Consider the following 21148-nt stretch of genomic DNA (forward strand, 5'->3'; position numbering starts at 1 on the left):
TTAGTAAAGAAAACTGCTCAGGGGCCGAGAATTTAGCTCAGTGGTTCTGCTGCCTGCCTCACAAACGCAAGGTCCTGAGTTCAGTCACCGGTACCCAAAAAAAGGAAAAAGAAAATTGCTCTGATTTTTCAAGTCTTCAAAGTACCATCTGTCTTTCTGTTATACACACACATCCCTTGTTTCTTGGAAGAAGTAGTACCTGGTTGGGGACGGGAGTATTCAATACCAGCATCAGCTACTGACTGAACTCTGAGATTCTCCTATCCAAGCTTTCAAGTTTCATCGGCTTGACAAATTAAGACTCAGTTGTGGTCAAAGAACACATTCTAACTACAAATATTTAAGGCCATGGTATTCAGTCAATTGTATTCTAAACATAAAACCATGAGCACAATCAGTACTTCCAAGGAAAACATCACAAATACTGAAATTCAAATTGTAGGAAGTTACTCTCACATTCTGAGATCATAACCTTTAGCTCAACATCAGCAGGCTTCACCTACCCGGAACTTCTTCTGTAACATCTGAGGATTCAGTGTCTGGAAGAGCTGGATCAAAGTTCTAGCAGACATCATGACATCTACAAAATAAAACCTTTAATTAGAAATGCTAGACCAAAGAGTACAGTGAAGTAAAAATGAATCACACTGTACTCTTTTGCCTATGGAGAACAACACACAACTTACTCTTATCTTTGTGTGTCTTATACTGAGCCAGGTCTTGGAGAAGTTCCTCAGTCATGGCTAGAGGACATCGAGCTGTTATCTCTTTTATAGCATTGATACTAGAAAAGGAAAAATGAATTAAACATAAAACCATGATTTATATGATTTAACCTAAGAAAATTTCCCTAAGAAATGAAAAAAAAAATACAAATTGGATTTTATGTGGCTTAGGTCTCTAAAGCTACATACAGCAAGGTAGAAAACATGAGGATGGGAGCCTGATAGGACTTATATTCCAGACAGTTATTGCCCTTCCTATGCTAGTGGAATAAAGAACAGTGTCTTACAACTAAGTCGTGGCAGCCTTATTCTCCAACCCTAAGGAGAGAAGAGACCAGGTGAAATAAGAAAGACTAGAGCTGCTATCAGAGCAATATTTTCCATATTTTCCAAGGGAGATGAAAAGTAACTGTCTAACATATCAGTTATCAGGATGGTGTAGACAATCATTAAACCAGTGCTTACAGTAAATGATTCTTTTTTTTTGGGTACCAGGATCGAACTCAGGACCTCCCACTTACCAGGCAGGTGCTATGCCACTGAGCTATATCCTTGGCCCTAAATGATTCTTAATTAATCAAAAGGGCCATGTATATGTACCCCATGATGAATGTAATCATTATGTACTGCCAACAGATACTAATAAAAAAAGTTTTTCTAAGAAAGGGTACTGCGTTGCCCTAAAATTAGAGTGACTCAATAATACATTTATTTCAGGGTAAGACTGACATTCAGGGTAGGAGACAAAAGAAAAACATTTAACGGTTGCCAATCATTCACTTGCAAGAGGAAAACTAGTTAAAAACCAAACTGCTGACTAGAGGAAGCACAACTATCTTTTGTCTGAATCCTTACTCAAAGCTGACCAATAAATAAAAACAGTAAGCCTCTTGAGAAGACTAAAGTGTATTCTGAACTGCTTTTCTAGAAGTCACACTGCCAGCTGAAATCGTACAACTTGGTAATGCAAACCAAACCTGGCACACTAAAAACATATCAAGGGCCTCCAACCACGTTCTACGTACCCTACTGTCATGACTTCCCCCGAGTTCTTGTCAGTCACAAAATTGTTGGCCACAGTCATGAGCAATGATTGAATGACCTGAGTGAAGAACAAAAGAAGAGATGACACGGGTGAAATGTCTATACCCACGAAAATCCCTGTGGATCAAGGACAGCAAGATTACTGACTTGGGAAGAGAGCTTTCCCTGCCCCTTCCATCTGGGGTTGGAAGAGACCAAGACCGAGGAGGACAAAAACAAAAACACGCCACGCCCTTTTACTCAACTTTAGCATCACTTTTCAATAGAGAGGAAAAAATTTTTAATACTGGTTAATTCAATGCTTTTTTAATCAAAGAAAGGAATGACCAGCTTTGAAAAGTAATCCCTATAAACTTACTAATATTTTTGACCGCTTCTAGTCATAAAATATAATTTGAAACAAAATCAGTATTAACCTATCCAAAAGAAACTTCACTTCCTAGGAGCTGTATAACCAAGTTTCTAGTATTATCTTCAAGAGCTAGTGTCTCCTCTGCTCACTTAAAAAGGAGAGCAGAGGGGAAACAACCCTTTGGGAAGAATGGACAGACGTGACAGTGGCACGGCCTTGCACATGCCAGATCCCGAAGTCAGGCTGAGAGCGCTCACCTCTGGAGGTACAAGGTGATGAGAGGCTTGTGCAGCAAACAGAAGGATCTTTGTTACTTCTGAAAACATAAGAGGCGAGAAGGGTCACAGTATCCTGCCACGCAGGACCACAGCAACATGGCAAGCAAGTTCCAACCTCCATGCTACTGCCCCTACTCCACCTGAACACCCACACCCAGCCACCAGCACAGCTCACCCTTTTGCTTCCTTCAGGACCCTGCTCAGGGGTTGCCCCTTTGAAAAGTCTTTCCTGACCATTCAATTTAAAATAGAACCTGCCCCCGCACTTCTTGTTGTCCTTACTCTGCCTTTCTCTTCAAAACACATTTTTATCTGGACACATTATATACAGCACTGTCCGTGGCTTTCTCTAGAATGTAGTATCCATGAGGGTAAGGACCTTATGGTCAGTGTGGAATTCTTAAGTGTCTAACACAATGGCCAGCACAGAAACCACTAAATAAATACTTGTTGAGTGACTCAAAACATATAAACATACACATACACACCTACTCTCTCTTCAGAAGGCTAACACAGTTAATGCAAAGAACAAGGCCTTTGGAGAAAGGAAAAAGTGACTTGAACCCGGTCATTTTTCTTCTACTGACACCTTGCAGGACTGATATGAAGACAGATGAGAGCAAGTATGGAAAGTACTTTGCACGGTGCTTTGGCTCATGTTAGATCCTCAATAAATGTTAGTTTTTTTCCTACCTTGGCTCAATTTCAAAGAAAACAAACATCTCTTCTTTCTTGCTTCTATGTTACTTTTAATTAATAATGCATATAAGGGAAACAAGAGGTGTAAGAAAATCCTGTTATCTATTATTACAAAGTTTGGTAAAAGATAAACTTCTTTTCTAGAATTCTCAACATGAGCATTTATTGCACTATGAAAGGACTTGCTTTTATCTTGTGTTTACTAAAATATTTGTTTATTATAGTTGATGAACAGAACAGCAAACCCATCACAGTCTCAAGAAAGAAAATATAAAAGCTCCTTTTCCCTTCTCTGCTATAAAACATATAGTACTTTACTCCTGACTCTGTCTTTAATGATTCCAGAACAAAAGACTTTAAATAGTTATTCTAATGCTAAGACCACTAAGGGGACACAGTGAGTGAGCAGGTTACCTCTCTGGTGGGGCTGTAGAAACCTTTGGAGAAAGGGGTAGAAATTGAAGAGAAAAAGCTGTGAAGAGAAGAATGCACCGACTTTAGTATTTATGTAACTGAAACACAATTTCATTTTCCCTTAATGCAACTATATCACCAAAGTTAACTCATTTGAGATTAATTTTTTACTTTTGTTTTGTCTCAACAAGCAATCACATCCCAGGGTGATTCAATATGTTCTAGCAACCAATGAAGAGAGAAATGTTATCTTCACAATGCAAAGGAGGAAGTGTACACCAAATAAGCCAGGGAAATAGAGGCAACCAAAATGTGACATTCTTCTACTTTTAAAATTGGTGTGGCTACAGAACTGACATTTCAGTGTTTCACTAAAAGGGACAGCACAGATATTACAGCCCCAAAGCAAAGGACAAAATAGAAACTCAAAGCTGAAAAGCACTAATGTAATTTGATCAGCAAAAGACCCACAGTACTGATGCTTAATTGTCTACCAGTCTAATTATATTGGAGGAATCACTCTACACTCAGTATTTCAGAGAGTACTTAGATAGCCATGCTTAAAGCACAAATCACTTTGCTTTGCTATCAAGCTGAAATTCAGGTCTGACATGAAATTACTGTACAAATATGACAGGAATTGGGGCTGATCCAACTCTGGAACAATAGCCCAGAGAAAGCAATGTACTCGCCAGAATAGAGTTTTTTTAGGGAAAGGGAATGAGCACTTTCACTTGTGTGCTTTCATTTTTAACCTGACATATAGCTATACTGTTTGATTTCCAATAAACAAGCTCTTCTACTTTTCCTAATTTTGAGGTGGTGGGGAGGACAGGATTACTGGAGATGGAACCTAGGGCCTTGTGCCCGCTAACCAGGCAATCTATCACTGAGTTATAATCCCAATGGCCATTTCATTTTTCTATTTAAAAAATTTTAAGGAAAGCAACATGTTCAACAGTGCAACACCAATCATGAGATCAGACCGGGAACAACCTCAACAGCCATTTCTTATACTATGGCCTAAATCTGTGCACACCTTTCTTTTTCTACAGATGGCAGGTAGCCTGAAGAATAGGTGTGAAGCCCCCACATGGATACACCATGTGTACATATACACCACCAAGGAGCTTTTACAATCTATTTTAATAAAAAATGACTAGGGATTGGACCTTTACAAATGTGACAATGTCCTACCAGAGGGATCTGGAAATTGGGAAAGCCACATAGGGTTAAACTGTGAAATGTAGTAAGAAACAGTAAAAATATGTGGGTTATGTAGGCGCAGGAAAATATATCTGTGATATGAATAAAAGTACAAAAAGAAAACACAAAAGAGTTGTCCATAAACTGAGTGTACATATGAACTAAAATCTACACTCACTGGAAAGAAAATGAAGTGATAAAAACTCAGCTTTTGCAGACTCAAAGACTGGTGTTAACTGTATGAGTGTGAAGGGCCTAGGAGTCAAAAGTAAGATGCTGCTTTTAGCAGTGGCTTTCCTTTTACCAAGAATATTTCTACTTCTAACATTCACCAAAAGAATATAATACAGTTCAAACCTCATGGATTCCCACCAATCTGGAGATAAGGTTCATAAGCATCATCTTCACTTCAAACCTCTCCTTTGAGTTTTCTAGCTGCTTTAGTAGTTTTTCTGCAAAATCTGGAAATGGGAAGATCACAGAAGTTCACTGTGGGTCCATGGTCCATACAACATTATCTAACATGGCTAGGGAACGGGAGTACTTAGATTAGTGAAAAGATCAAACTCAGGTGAGCACATCTTCAATGGTGCCCAATGCTCATCTAAGGGTCCTCAAGATGTACCATCACATCTAGAGTGACTGTATGATAGACTCTCCACTTAATAATTCTCTAGAGCCTTGCTTCTCAAAGTGTGGTTCACAAACCATTGGCATCCAGTCCACCTGGGACCTCTTAGAAAGGTGACGTTTGTATGCACCCTCAAGTTTGAGAAACAATAATCTATAGAAATGTTGCTGTACATTACAGTACGGAGAATGTTCAGAATCCCAACCTCCAGCCAAATCCATCATCTAATTCACAATCTCTGAGGTTAAAGGACCCCAGCATCAGTACAGCTTTATAAATTCTCCAGGTAATTCTAATGTGTGGCCAAGCTTGAGAACTCATGTTTTAGAACAGGGTTTCCCATTTTTGGTTTCACTGATCAATTTTTCGTTTTTTAAAAAAAGACCAATAACAGACTACCAATTTTCATTTCGTTAAGTACAATGTCCTACACTTTTGTGCTATTAAGCCATCATCTCAGAGGGACCTGTTCAGCCACATTTTTATTCTTTTGCTACAGATTAGGAATCACTGCTTGTCAATATAATCTTCTGTGTTACAACCAAGTAGGAAGAGCTAAGCGTTTATTGTCTATCAAATGACAACTGTCTTGTATTCCTCAACACAGGAAACAAAATAGGCAGCCATAAAGCCAACAAGGAACCTGGGAAGTCACGATGTACCTTGGGGATCGTGGATCAAGTGAATAGCTGAAAAGTTAAACACCTCTGGCTTTTTCTTCTTCTTTTGTTTCTGAACGAGAGGAACAGAAAACACTTTCCAGTAACATGTTACTGGGCTAAAGGCTATTATCAACCCCACTAAGCTACTTAAAAAGAAAAACATCCTTGATCTACGAACTTCAATTGAGAACCAAAGATGGTTTTTGCCTTTTAAGATGAAATCTTAAGGGCCAGGGATTTAGCTCAGTGGTGCTGTGCCTGCTTTGCAAGGGCAAGGTCCTGAGTTCAACTCCCAGTACCGGGGGAAAAAAAAAAAAGAGTAAATCTTAAGAATGCTCTAGCCATTAGCACTTGTGAGATTTAAAGGATTTTGGAAATATAAACATTAAAAAATACACAGGGACCAAAGTCATGATTTTCCGAATAATCATTAAAAAAATATTAAATGTACTTTATTTCTGTACTTCTGAGAAGACATGTCTAGCAAAGATACTCTAACACAATTCACTTTGATCAGAACAAGTAAAAATGAATTTAATCTAAAATATTAGTCTTAAAAATACACCACATAGTTGGGTGTGACAGTACACACCTATAACACCAGCACTCTGGGAGGCTGAGGCACGAGGATCACAAATTTCAGCCAAGCCTGGGCAACTTAACAAGACTTGGCAAGACCCTTACTCAAATAAAAAATAAAGAGCTGGGGATGTAGCTCTGTGTGAAAGCCTTGGGGTCAATCCTTTATACTAAGTTTTAAAAAACTGCTATTTCTTGATTTCAGAGTCTTAAAAGCTCTGGAAAAAAAACTATACAGTCTGCATTCTGATGACTCCTACCTTATTTCTCAAGTAGAAATCTCACCTTGAGCACTTTCATTGCCTTTTCCAACTTCTTCTTATTTTTGGAGCTCTTCTTCCCTGTGGCATATTGCACTAATAGGTCTCTTGCTGTGGGTCCTTCATCCTGAAGAAGAAACTACTCTGTAAAACTATAAATAAGAAAAATCTCCATAGAAGCAATGTGTAATCCTTTCATTCACTTTCTGGCTCTGTACTCTTTGCACACACCTACTAAAAGTAAATTCTACAACTTTTACCCAGTGGTACATTCCTATAATTCTAGTTACTTGGCAGGCTAATGTAGAAGGATTCCCAAGTTCAAGGCCAGTCTGATGAACTCAGCAACCCTATCTCAAAAGAAAAAAGAAAAAGAGCTGAAGACCGTAGCTCAGTGGTAGAGATCTTGCCTAATAAGCTCTAGGTTTAATCTCTGGTACAGTTAAAAAAAATTAAAATAAAGTAAAAAATATGCACATATGTCTGCAAAAACAGGAACATAAAAATTTTTTTCATTGCATCATTGATCTCAGTGTTTATATCTGCTTTTGCTTTTTTTCCTTCAGTATGATATACAGACAGGTCAACTTTGTTTTTATTAAAAGAAAATGAAAACAACTATTTTCACTAGGGGAATGCTTAAACACTTAAACTAAAATGTTCATATACTCTAAAACATATGGAAGTTATTCTTTAAGATCCAAATACACTGGCAGATCCACATATATTGACACAAAAAAAGCAAGTTGTAGAAAATACTTATTTTTCATTTAGGTTTTAAAACCTAGTATACACTAAGACTTTATATACACACATCCATGTATAAATGCATAAGAAATAAAATGGCAACCTGGGAGAAAGGAATTAGAAAGTAGAAATAACACCAGGTCAAGAAACATCTATTCTATCTATGGTATCTGAAATCTTTACAATGAAAATGTATTGGTCACACATTATTTAAAAGATGTTTATTACATATTGCAGATCTAGTTACCAAAATGCTAAAATGAGGGAGATTTTTAGGATTTCTTTTCAATGCCTCTAAGAAAAGCTCATGACATCATAAATACTGACTTTTTTTCTTTCAAAGATGCCATGATGTTACTCCCTTCCTTTTCCTCACTGTAAACTTCAATGATGTTGATACTACCTCAAGAACACGTTGCCAGTAATTTTTATTCTCATTTTATACACAGTAAGTTCTCGACTTACAAACATACAAGTTGTGAACTTTCACAGATATGAACAGACCTCAAATTAGGGACATTCACAGATGTGAACATATTGTAGAAGTAAGTCAGGTGTCTGCCAGACATGATCACAGCTGTGCTCCTGTGAGCTTACTGTACAGTGAGATAGTGCACAGCAGTACAGTGCTCAGCCAGAGCCTAGGATGTCTAGAAGCAAGAGGAAAAGCAGTGGTGATGTGGAAGGGACTGCTAGGAAACACAAAGCAATATACACTGCATATTTGTGTCAAAGGTGTTTAAGACTCACTTTGTCAGACTTATGAACAAATCTGACTTACAAACAGAACTCACTGTAGCAAGATATAGATGTAGCTGTAGAACTAAAAATATACTGAACAAATCTGTTTTATTATCTATCCAATCTTTCTGAACACAAGTAACAGATTCTAAATGCAATAAAATCTCAACAGGGTAGTACTCAATAAAGGACAAAGGTAACGCATAACTTTCTAACTTGAGTACACACAGATTTTACAACTTTCACTCAGAGTAATAAGGAAATCTGAGAACTATAAAACTCAGAAGCATCTGTGATTAAACTAACCTCAGACTCAGAGTCACTGTCCTTTTTCTCATCTTCATCTTTCCCAAGGAAAAATGTCAGAGCAGCAACCAATATCTAAAGGACAAGGAGAAAGCACTCAGGTACCTAACCCAACGCATGACAAAGAACAAATACTTCTATTTACACTTTACACATGAAAAAAAAGTCAAAGGTGGTAGGATTTTTGTGTCTTTTTCTGAATTAAATGTTTTTTAAATGCCATTTGTCCCATAAATATGTAATTTAAAGATCTTTAGGGCAGGAAGTACAGCTCAGCGGCAGAGTACATGCTTAGCATGCAAAAGACCCTGGGTGCAATCACCAGCAACACCAACCCCCTTCTCCCAAGAAAAAACAACAAAACAAAACAAAGCAAAAGAACCACCATGGTATATACAATTATTCTTCAGGTGGACTGTCAAGAATTCCTGTATTCCCACAAGAAAAGTGGCATCACAGCCCTCCTAACAGAAAGTCAAACACAGTCCTTAAATTTCTTCCAGCCATGCCCCAGCCCAATAGAAATAAAGTCAAGAAAACAACATAAATAAATGGCTATCATTTATTCTAGTGTTTGAAAAATGTCATGATAATTCTGTTAGTCTCTTCTCAAGCACAGAGAACCCAGGGAAGCGCTCTCAGTACAACAAAGCAGCACTGAACACGAACTGCTTGACCATACCTCACTTTCAAGCCCCACCATTTGCCTAGTACCTGAGGACAGGGCTCACCTTGGTGACCTTGGAGAAGCATGCAGTCGTGATAACATTGACGGTTTTGGCATCATTCCTGGAAGAGACCAGTGTTTTGGGGTAAGTCTGCACACTACTGTATTTCATAGCACAGACAATGGCACAAAATAAACAATATAATGAACACTAATATTCTAACATTTTAAAAGTCAACGGAGGGTGCTAAATTAGTCAACCACAGGTAGAAAATGTAATTAAATTTTTTTCTTTCTTTTTTTTTTGGTACTGGGGATTGAACTCAGGACCTTGTGCTTGGGAGGCAGGCACCGGAACCACTGAGCTAAATCCCCAGACGAAAATGTAATTAAATTTTAACCCATTCTTATGACAGAAAATTTGTAGACATTAAGATGAAGTATTTGAAGAATGTTTAGTGACACAAGAACTCACTCAAGGTAGGTGAAGGCAAAATCAATTAAGGAAAAGACCATATGATAACAAAATTCCAACCACAGTTAAAAATGCACATTAAATAAAGGAAGGACTACTATAAATTATTAACAGTTACTACGTCTGGGGGTGGGATTATATATAATTAATAGAAAACTTTTCTAATTTCTCCAAGTACAAAATCAGTAAGAAAAGCAAAAAAGATGTGAGTTGGGACACTGTATCATAAAAACAAAGTTCATGAAACATATATTTTATAAATACTTCATTAATTGAATTGATTTGAAACCAGAATAGCAGAATTAGCAGTGCAGATTTCTGAGTCAGATCTAGGTCTGAATTTCAGCTCTGCCTCTTAATAGCTAAACTCTTATTCTACTAACTCCTGTCTCATCGCCTCTAAAATGCGGATAATTTCAGACAAGCTGCATGTTCTGAAGGATGGATGAGGTAATGTGAAGTGCCTAACCCTAGTAGCTGCTCAATAGATGGTAGCCAATGTCATCAGTCATCTGGATTGCCTCTGTATTTTTACTTTGAACTTAATATATGATGGGTCTATTAAAGGGTGCAAAATTAAACAACTATATACTTGTGTGTTTGTGCTCTGTATTAATTACAAATGGTAACAATAGTCTACTTCTGAAGAGAAAAGATTCATGACTCTATTACCAGATGTTCCTCCTGTACAGCTCAATCATCACGTCCAAAGACATCTTAGCTGCAGTTGCACTGCTGTCTCTCAGCATGGTGTACATGAAATTCTGTAGTACCTGAAGAACAAGACAGAAACCTTAATACACCACTGGTGCCACATAGCCAATAATAAAGACAGAAGGATGCTGAGCATGGTGCCACATGCCTGTAATCCCAGCACTTGGAGGCTGAGGCCATCCTGGGCTACATATCAAGACTGTCTCAAAACAAAACAAATAAAAAAGACAAAAGGGTACTTACTATGTTCACTTTATTGTTCTTGTGTTTTGCATTTATATTCTTAATATCAGTCACAATATGTGTGTATAGAGTCTGAGAAAAAGAAACAAAAACATATATGCATTAAACCTAACATTTTTAACTTTGCTAAGTTTGGAGGAAAGTATAAATATACAGAATGACTTAATTTTTACCTATTTTTCACTCTATCACAAAGGAAGTAAGAAACAGAGGAAATAAAAAGCAAAGTAAAGTTGCCTTCAAAAGGGTGATCAAAATACTATATACTATGAATGTTTAATTTTTTTTTAAAAGGCATACTGAGGTTAATCCCCCTCAAAATCCTCCCTCTCCATTTGAACACACTTAGCCCCTTGTTCTTGCCACTTTCTGAAGCCATTCCAGAAGTCCTCTTTTGTGTCTTTAGGGGGTGTAATAAAAAATACAGTAAATGGTGCTGCTGAGTGCCATCCAAAAGAAAGGCAGGCTTGTTAAAGCATTACGCTGTGTCCTCATCCACCTTATTCACCAGAACTGGGACTGTGCAAATTCTGGCTCTTTTATAAAGTCAAAATGAAAGGTAAGTGTTTTGAATCAATTCAGGACTTCAAGGTAACCACAACAGTGCAACTAAAGACACTCATGAAAAAAGATTTCCAGAACTGCTTCAGAAAATGGAAAGAATGACAGGATATGTGTTTAAAGCAAGGGGGAGTATTTTGGGGGGAATGATTGGCAACATGGCTTTTACTGAAACAAAATTTTTTTTTTTGGTACCAGGGATCGAACTCGGAACCTTGCACTCACTTGCAAGGCAGGCAGCAGAACCACTGAGCTAAATCCCTGGCCAGAAACAAAATTTTTAAAAATGTTAACAACATTCATCATATTTTTTGATCACATCATATATAATCCAACAATTTCATTCCTAGGTGTATACCCCCAAAAATGAAAATCTATTTTCACATCAGTCTTCACACAAATATTTATAACAGCATTATTCTTAATAGCTAAAAAAATAAAACAACCCAAAAGTCCACTAATTGATGAATGGATAAACACAAGATGGTACATCTACATAATGAAATATTATGTAGTAACAAAAAGGAATGAAGTAGCCAGGATGAACCTTGAAAACATTATGCTAAGTAAAAGAAGATACATAGTTACAAAAGATCACATATTGTTTAACTCCACTTATGTGAAATATCCAGAATAAGCAAATCTACAAAGGTGATTGCTTAAAGCTAGAAAAGATAGGGAGACTGACTGCTATTTGGGATAAGGTATGTTGTGAGGGTGATAAAAAATGTTCTAAAATTTCTTGTGGTGATGTTTTCATAACACTGTGACTATTTTAAAAACCACTTAGGTGGGTAAACTGACATGAAGTATAACAAAGTAAATTATTATTTTATTTAAAAAGTAAACTAGATATGGTAGCATATACCCGTAATCCCAGCCACTCGGCAGGTTGAGGCAGGAGGAGCACAAGTTCAACCCCAGCTTAGACAACTAGACAACTCAGCGAGACTCTTAACTGAAAATTTTTTTTTTTTTTTTGGTACCTGGGATCGAACTTGGGTCCTTGCGCTTGCGAGGCAGGTGATGGAACCACTGGGCTAAATCCCCGGCCCTTAACTCAAAATTTTAAAAAAAATTTTTTTAAGGGCTGGGGACATGGCTCAGTGAAGCAGCCCTGAATTCAATCTCAAGTACCCCCACCACCACACACACACGCACACACACACACACAGAAAATTGCTTCATTTACCAAGCACCTAACTGAATGCATGACAATTCTGGTAATACAGGTATCACTGGTGCCCAAAATAGAAAATGTGAGTAACAACAACAAGAGTTAGTTTCACTGGACAAGTTGATTACAGCTATCAATGCCCTGATTCTATCAGTCAGTACAGTGTAGAGGTAAAGGGCTTGGGCACTGAAGCCACACTGGAGGGGTTTAGATTCCAGCTCCACCGCTCAGAATCTGTGTGACCCTGGGCAAGTTATGTATTTCTCTGAGCTCCAGCCTTTTTATCTGTAAAGTAGTAACAACAAATACAATAACAACCCGTAACTCACTGGGGTTTGTGAAAATCTCTGAGGAAGGTGACTGGCACAAGGTAAGCATTCAGTAAATGTCAGCTATTAATGCCATACTGCACATATAATGGCCAATATTTTTCTTATTAAAATTACCTGTATCCAATGATGTAAAGCAACAATAATTTACAGGGTTCCAAACTCCTCACATTTTCACGTCACCTCAAAGAAGGACAAGATAGAGGGGAAAAAAAACTTTTGCTCTTTACCTTTCGCAGAAGCTTATCGTGGCAACGCAGAAGTTCAAAGAAGAGCTCCAGCAAACTCGATGGACTGATGAGATTCTTATTTCTCAGCAAGATCAAAGCTTTGCAAAACGTCTCAGTAAGGAAAAGAAAACATGCCATAAGACAAGAGAAAAATGGAGCCTACATGCCCCAAAGATCTTTACATCTCTCACTAATGTGGCACTCTTCTAGGGAACAGAACAAGCCTCTGACCACATGGGTGGAGAGGAGAGAGGCAGATACAGGGATATTGAAGCTAATGGGAAGTGTGAAAAGGAAGAAAACATGGAACAAGTCACTAAGTCCTGACTGAAGAAGGGCGACTTCACACAGGGAGGTCAAGGAAGGCCGCTCTGGAATGGGTCTTCATATGACAAACCCAAGTGGGTCATGAGCTTCAAGGACAAGACAGGTGAGGTGACTGACACAGCATACTACACTGGGGATGGTAGCCTTCCAAGACATTCTTCTGAAATCCTGTCAGCATTAAGAATGGCCCAGCAGTAGTTGTAACACTCTTTTTCATTTGTTTGGTTTTTTTTTTTTTTTTTTTTTTTTCAGAAAAGGTCTTGCTATGTAGTCTTGAATTCACTGTGTAGCCCAGGCTGGCCTTTAACTTGCAATCCTCCTGCCTCAGCCTCTTGAGTGCTGGGATACCATCATTCCAGGTAGTTGTAGCACTCTTGTTTACCACCAACTTTCGTGCGTAGTCCTGTTACCCAAACTTTGATTTTCTTTTTCTTTGAGACAGTCTCACTTTGTTCAGGCTGGCCTTGAACTCACTATGTAACACAGGATGAACTCGAACTCATGGGAATTCTCTGGTCACTTCTAATGCTACTCTCCATTAGATGGAAAAGGAAGCTCTTACAAAGAGCTGATTTCCCATGTTTTGGGGTAGAGAAACAATGAATTTGGAACTACTTATGCCAGAATGGAAAGATGCTTTCAAAAACATCAGGGGGACTACTAAAAGGACTAAGACGTTCCTCTCAACCAAGTGGCAACAATTAAAACATGAAACAATAAAGCTCAAAAACAAATTAGTAGGGCCGGGCATTTAGCTCAGCGGCCGGCTGCCTGGCGGCATTTAGCTCAGCAGCCTCAGCTGCCTCGCAAGCACAATGTCCTGAGTTTGACTCTCAGTACCAAAAAAGAGAGAAAAAAACCCAAAAAACAAAAAACAAGTTAGTAGAGGCTAGGGATGTAGCTCCATGGTAGAGCACTTGCCTAGTACACAGGAGGCCTTGAGTTGATCACCAGCAAAGCAAAAACAACAGAAACAGAAATAAAACCCAAATTAAGAGAGCACTTTAAAAGGTGGTTACAATGTTCTCCCAAGAAACATTTTTTGTCTATAAACAATGATTTTATCTATATACACAGGGGAAAAAAAAATTGGGAATGATTCCCAAAGTCCTAGAAAAACAGCAAAATAAACTAGATAGGAAGAAAGGCCAGTGGATAATAAGGATTGGTAGTTATCACAATGACCAATGAAAAAGAGGGTCCTCCAGTATGTTACAAATAATTCCTTTAAAGAGAAATGCTAACTATTCAGGCTCAATTTCTCTGTCCTAGCAAAGGAAACCTTTATGATATGTTTTGAAACTTACTAACTGGATTTGGGATTGTAGCTCAGGGGTAGAACACTACTGTGCATGCACAAGGCCCTGTGTTTAATCTCTAGCAACTTTGCAAAACCAAATCAAAACAAAAACCTCACTAATCATCATAAAACATTGTATTCATAGACACATATTCATTTATTTCATAAGCATGCCCACCTACCAGTTTGGCTGAGTACTACCAGCCACACAAAACTTGAAGAAAACCTTGGTAAGTTTCTAGGGTCAAAATCTCAACTCTATATAACCCATGTGGCCTTGTAGATTTACTCACAAAACTAGTGGCTACAGTTGGAAGCCACTTGGGCTGCTAGGCCCCCTGTCCCAACTAAGTCAATTAGCTGAAAACTCAGAACCTGCACCTTTGGCTTATCTGTGATGGTATTTTGCTTTGGGGCCTAATCAAATAAATAAAATCCTGGAGAAGTACAAAAACTGCAGAATGATACAAAGCCTGGGATAATGTAAAAATGAGAAACACAGATGTACCTATGAACTTAGTATTTTTACAAATTTTAGTACAGGATGTTAACATGTGATCCTAACACTTGTGTATGTGCTGTGTAAAAGTGTTTGAAAAGCAATGTACTGAATTTGAAAATGCCTCACTTAGGCCGAGCTCCCTAGAGGCAGTGGTTGATCAAGGTTCCAAGTGACCTGCACAGGTGTGCACCCACCAGGAAGTGAAGAGAGCAGGAGAGGGCAGAGAAGAGAAAAGCTAAGCAAGGCTGTGTTCTTGGTTGGAGATCAGCTGCAGTGCATGGACATCCTGGAGCACAAATCTCAAAGCAGAGCTGCAACCTCCTGGGGGCCATCAGCAGTTGACATTCACAGCAGGTGGGGGAAATGGGCGTTCTGGCCTGGTACAGGGAAATCTTGTCCAGGACCCAAGGTCAAACATTCATGCAACAATGTTTAAATGCCCCACGTCCCCATTTAATGTGCACATTTATTGAATTAAGCATTAAAGAAACTACAAACTGTTATTAGGGCTCTTGATGCATATGAAATTCAAATGACTAGAAGGTATGACCTATTCAAAAGAGAAAAGAGCACTCCTACATGGTTGGCATGCTACAAAAACAGAAAGATCGGAGAGGGGAGAAGAGATGAGATCAGAAACAGGTAGGATGCAGATCACAGGCAGGAACTTAAAGACCATGATAATAAGCTTGAATTTTCTCACAAGCATTATGAGAAGCCACACAGGAATCTAAAGGGGTAACCATTCTGGTCTGTATTTTATAAAGATGGTTGGCTGAGAGGCTGTCCTCATCTAAACACATATTTTATGCACACACAAATATAGTACAATTTATTGATCGAAATACTCGTCCTACCATCCGCAGATCTGGCTCTATGACAGTGTGATTGTAGGAGAGAAGATCTTTTAGCTCTTGAGGGAAGTTACTTAGATGTTCCGGGTAGCAGTGACCAACCTGTAACAAGGGAAAGGTTCATCTGAGGTTTATTTCTGTCCTACAATTCAGATGCAGATTTAGGATGTTCTGCGAAAGGAGAGCTAAAGGCTGTGTTTCATAGAAGCAGGTGGTTCTAATCACCTTTTCCCTCCTACATGCTAATTTCTTACCATTTTCATAGTTCCTCTAGTTTTTGTACAAAATTTGTGACATGATTTAGAACATTTTTGTATGATGAATTTGAAGGAAAAATATACTTTCAAAATTTCTGTTCTGACTGGTTCTGTGAGGATCCAGTGAATCTTTTACCTCACTGGAGAGAAAGCAAAATTTGCAAAAAAACAAAGTTCTTTAAAAATCTGAATTAAATTTCCACTGCCAATGGTGTATAACATTGATTTTTGTTTTATTCAGAAATTATTTCCTTACCTGTGCCATAAACATCACCAGCTCTGCCAGTTCTTTGCTGGGTTTATTTGGTTGTAACTTGAAAATCTCCACATTGGATTGGTAGTGATTATACTGCTGGAGAAACTGTAGAAAAAGAAAATTCATCACATTCTATTATATGACTATTGTGCTCACTTCGGCGGCACATATACTATTATATGACTATCTCAGAACAGAATGCACAACCATTTGGTAAAAGTCTTTGACAGCGGCATGGAGAAAAAGATGTAACTATTTAAAAACACTTCTGGGCCGGGGATTTAGCTCAGTGGTTCCGGAGCCTGCCTCACAAGCGCAAGGTCCCCAGTTTGATCCCCGGTACCAAAAAAATAAAAACACTTCTTTTTCCCTATCTGCATTCTTCAAAATGAGGTTTTTTTTCCTGGTACCAGGAATCGAACTCAGGACCTTGCGCTTTTGTGCCAGGCACGGTGCCACTGAGCTAAATCCCTAGTCCTCAAAATGAGTTTTGAAAAATCTTAGCGTATCATAAAGACCTTTCCTTCAGAACTATCATTAGAAGCATAGGCAGTGTGGTATAAAGAATAGTAAGCACAAGTTAAAACTCAAATTTTGGTCCTGTTCTGTGTGCCATTTGCTATTTAAATGACCCCTAATATAATGCTGAAGTATGGATGTTATAGGACTCAAACCAACAGAAAAATAATAGGCCAAAAAATGTAAAGTATATCTCAAATATATGCAAATCTCCAGTCAAAAGTCCTCCTCTTTTAAATATTCATTGAGATTTTTATGTTGGAGTTCTAGATAGGATATCTCAGAGGATTCCAGGGCAGGCTGGCAAGGTGCACACCTGTAATCCCAGCTACTCTGGAAACAGTCAGGGAAGTGTCCATTTAAGACCAGCTTGAGCAACTTAGTAAGACTCTGCCTCAAAGCAAATAAAAGGGCTTCAGATGCAGCGCAACAGTAAAGTGCTTACCTAGCATGAGTGAGGACTAGGGTTCAATCTCTAGCACAAAAAAAAATAAGTATATGTGAGAGACACACAATGAGAATGAGCTTTTAGCATCAGCCCCAGTTTGACCCAGTGAACTCCATTTCACATACATGGCTGCCTGTCTAACATCTCCGTTGAGGCATCTAACAGATATCTTAAACTTAGCATAACCAAAAACATAAATTCATGTCTCCAAGCAAACTGTTAGGCCTCCAGCTTTCTCTCCCCAAGTGTAGGGGCCAAAAGACAGACCTAAAGTTTCTAAATGTTTCAAATAAGACCATACCTCTCAATTTCACATCTGCATTGAACAGGAGTAAGGAGGGCACCCCAGAACTCTGTGCTCTTGACAAAAATCTTTCCCTACTGCCAGCTGGCTACCACTATTTATCTGCCCTGAGGTACCCCAGACTGATCGCATTCTGTCTTTATGGTATCAGTCACTCAAAAGTCCAGGACTCCCAAACCACCCCTCAGCCCACTTACTCTAATCATCATACAAGTAGAACCTCAAGAAACTCTTGGGGTAAGACCAGGGCATCTAAGTCATTTAAAATAGGCCAGTCATAACAAAGTATGGTGTCACACGCCTGTAATCGCAGCACTAGGGAAGCTGAGGCAGAAGGATCATGAGCTCAAGGCCAACCTGGGCTACACAGTGAGTTCAAGGTCACCCTGGACTGCATAATAATCCTGTCTCAAAACAAACAAAACCCCAGCCAGTCATTCTGAGGCTCCATTGAGATCTTGGGTCTGACAGGCTGCTACAGTCATTTCTTTCTCTCACCTCCAGATCACTGACAGCCTTCCAGATGCCCCTTTCTTCCTCCCCACCCTCCACAGCCCAGTACTGGGGAATAAACTCAGGGCCTTCACACTGAACTATATCCCCAGCCTTTTTTTATATTTTATTTTTGAGACAGGGTCTCACAAGAAGTCCAGGCCAGCCTCGAATTCACTATGGAGGTCAGAGTGGCCTCAAATTTGCCATCTTCCTACCACACCCAGCTTTGAGAAGAACTTTGGTACTCGACTTCCAGAATACCACCTGGTTTCTCTCCCACTTCACGGGTGCTTTATTTCAGTCCTTTTTGCTAGTCACTCAGCAGCTCACCAGCTTCTCAAAGTTGGGAGTCCTTGAAGCTTTCTTGACCAACCAGATCACTTCTCACTACCTGCCCCATTAGGTTCCTGATCAAAGCCAGCAACATCTTCTGCTGTGGATAATCCAACAGTCTCTTAACGGGTATCTCTGCTTCTTCTTTTGCCCTCGATCATTCAGTCTCATTTTCAAAACAAACCAGGGTGATTCTGATTTCCTATAGGGCTGTTCAAACAGTCCTCTGCCCAAAACCAAAAGGCTTCTGTCTCAACGTCTAAAGTTCTTAAAAACAGTCAGGCTCTGTCTTACCTCCTAATACTCTCCCTTTCCTCATTCTCCATTTCAAACTACCATGGTCTCCTTTTTGTTCTTCAAAATACCAGGCACAGTCCTGCCCCCAGGGTTTACATATTTGTCATTTATTCTGCCTATATTGCTGTTCTTCTAAATATAGGCACAGCTCTCCCTCATCTCTCTTAGGTTTTTAACTCACAGATTATCATTTCAAGATCTTCAGACTATTGCATTTAAAACTGTAACACCTTCTCATCCTCACTACATATACAGGTACTTTCTCTTTTCTTTCTTCTTGAGACGGGGTCTTACTATGTATTTCAGGCTGACCTTGAGCTTACTATGTAGCCTAGGCTGTCCTTGAACTTGCACCAATCCTCCTTCAGTCTCCCAAGAGCTGGGATCACAAGCATGTGCTACTACATTCAGCTTATACAGTCAGTTTTTTATTTATTTTTTCACAGCACTTACCACTATTTGGAATACCATATATCACTTGCTATTGTATACTTCTTCCTACTATAATGTAATCTAAGGAGGATAGGATTTTCATCTATATGGTTCGCTACTATAGTCCCAGTGCCAAGCACCCAGCAGGTATCATTATTTGTCAAATGAACACACTTCAGTAAAAGGCAGTATCATCTCCCTGCATACAGAAATTTTAAAAAAATAAGTTATCCTCCACTTTTTCTTACCCCCCACATCCACTCCACCAAGAAGCCCTACTAGCTCTACTTTGCATGTAGAGTAGTCCCAATCCATGTAGAGTAGTCCTTAATCCTGCTGATAAAGTGGCACCACCATCCCTTGCCTGGACTATTCTAAAAGCTATATTAGTTACCTGGCTTCTAGTCTTGCTCCTCTACAATCCATTCTATAAGTAATCTACAGACTACAAATTTTAAAAAGAATTTTTTTAAAATTTTGAAACAAGGTCTTGCTAAAGTCATCCAGGCTGGGCTTGAACTTGCAATCCACCTGCTTCAGCCTCCCACTGTGCTGAAATTACAGGTGTATGTCACTGCCTCCAGCTAACCAGAATAAACTTTTAAAAATACAAATCAGATCATGTCATTTCCCTGTTCAAAACTCTTCAATGGCTCCCAGAGCACTGAAAGTATTATCACTGAATAAAAGCCTTCCCTGTTCATGGTATCCAAATCAGCAGCCTCCACTTCTAACATACTCCTATCCAGTTTTATTTTCTTTACAGCCATTAGCACTGAGTGTACCCTCACTAGGAAGTAAGTCCAAGAGAAGGCAGGTCTCTTATCTTAAATTTTATTTATCACTATATCACAGAGCCTAGAATTATACTGACGCGAAGTAGGAGGATTGTGCATTAGCGTATGTGTCTAAATGAATAAAAGAAGTAGCACAATGAAAACAGTCTTATGAGGGAAATTCATAGCAGTGAATACACATATTAGGAAAACAGAATGAGCCCAATTAAACAACCTGACGCTGAACCTCAAGCTTCTAGAAAAAGAAGAGCAAGACAACCCCAAAGCTCATACAAGGGAAGAAATTATAAAGATCAGAGGAGAAATCAATGCAATGGAGACTAAGAGAATGATACAAAAAAATCAATGAAGCCAAGAGTTGGTTCTTCGAAAGAATCAACAAAATTGACAAACCTTTAGCCAACCTTGTCAGAAAAAGGAAAGAAAAGGCACAAATCCATGCAATTAGGAATGAAAAGGGTGAAACTACAACAGACCCAGGAGAAATCCAGAGGATCATCAATACCTACTTCCAGAACCTATATACCAATAAGATGGACAACACAGAAGAAATGGACAGATTCCTAGATACATATGAATTACCAAAGTTGAATGAAGAAGACCTAAAAATTCTGAACAACCCAATATCAACCAATGAAATTGAAAATGTAATTCAAAACTTATCAACTAAGAAATGCTTGGGCCCTGATGGCTTCACTGCTGAATTCTACAAGACATTTAGAGAGGAACTACTGCCACTACTGTTTAAACTCTTTAATGAAATTGAAAGGGAAGCAATACTCCCAAATTCATTGCTGGAAGCAAGCATCACCTTGATCCCCAAAGCACAGAAAGACCCAACTGAAAAAGAGAACTATAGGCCAATCTCACTAATGAACATAGATGCAAAAATCCTTAATAAGATAATGGCAAACAGAATGCAGAAGATCATCAAGAAGATCATACACCCTGATCAAGTGGGATTCATCCCAGGGATGCAGGGATGGT

The 21148-nt window shown here is 38.8% G+C and overlaps 1 protein-coding gene across 1 annotated transcript in view; it reads right to left on the reverse strand.

Moving 5' to 3' along the window:
* Sdad1 (SDA1 domain containing 1) overlaps nt 1–21148 on the reverse strand; it is a 32924-nt gene that overhangs the window by 7593 nt on the left and 4183 nt on the right. The window contains exons 2-16 of the mRNA XM_004848047.3: nt 16537–16641; nt 16027–16125; nt 13041–13151; nt 10744–10815; nt 10459–10559; nt 9376–9433; nt 8645–8719; nt 6876–6977; nt 6012–6081; nt 5076–5179; nt 3513–3570; nt 2379–2437; nt 1751–1827; nt 687–784; nt 504–580 (exon numbers count right to left, since the gene is read on the reverse strand). Of these exons, the coding sequence (XP_004848104.1) occupies nt 504–580; nt 687–784; nt 1751–1827; nt 2379–2437; nt 3513–3570; nt 5076–5179; nt 6012–6081; nt 6876–6977; nt 8645–8719; nt 9376–9433; nt 10459–10559; nt 10744–10815; nt 13041–13151; nt 16027–16125; nt 16537–16641 (1266 nt within the window). The remainder of the gene's footprint in view (nt 1–503; nt 581–686; nt 785–1750; nt 1828–2378; nt 2438–3512; nt 3571–5075; nt 5180–6011; nt 6082–6875; nt 6978–8644; nt 8720–9375; nt 9434–10458; nt 10560–10743; nt 10816–13040; nt 13152–16026; nt 16126–16536; nt 16642–21148) is intronic.

The sequence above is a fragment of the Heterocephalus glaber genome, unplaced genomic scaffold (genome assembly GCF_053883595.1).
Source record: "Heterocephalus glaber isolate CG9 unplaced genomic scaffold, H.glaber_assembly_v1.0 deba00001454, whole genome shotgun sequence".
NCBI classification, from domain to species: domain Eukaryota; kingdom Metazoa; phylum Chordata; class Mammalia; order Rodentia; family Bathyergidae; genus Heterocephalus; species Heterocephalus glaber.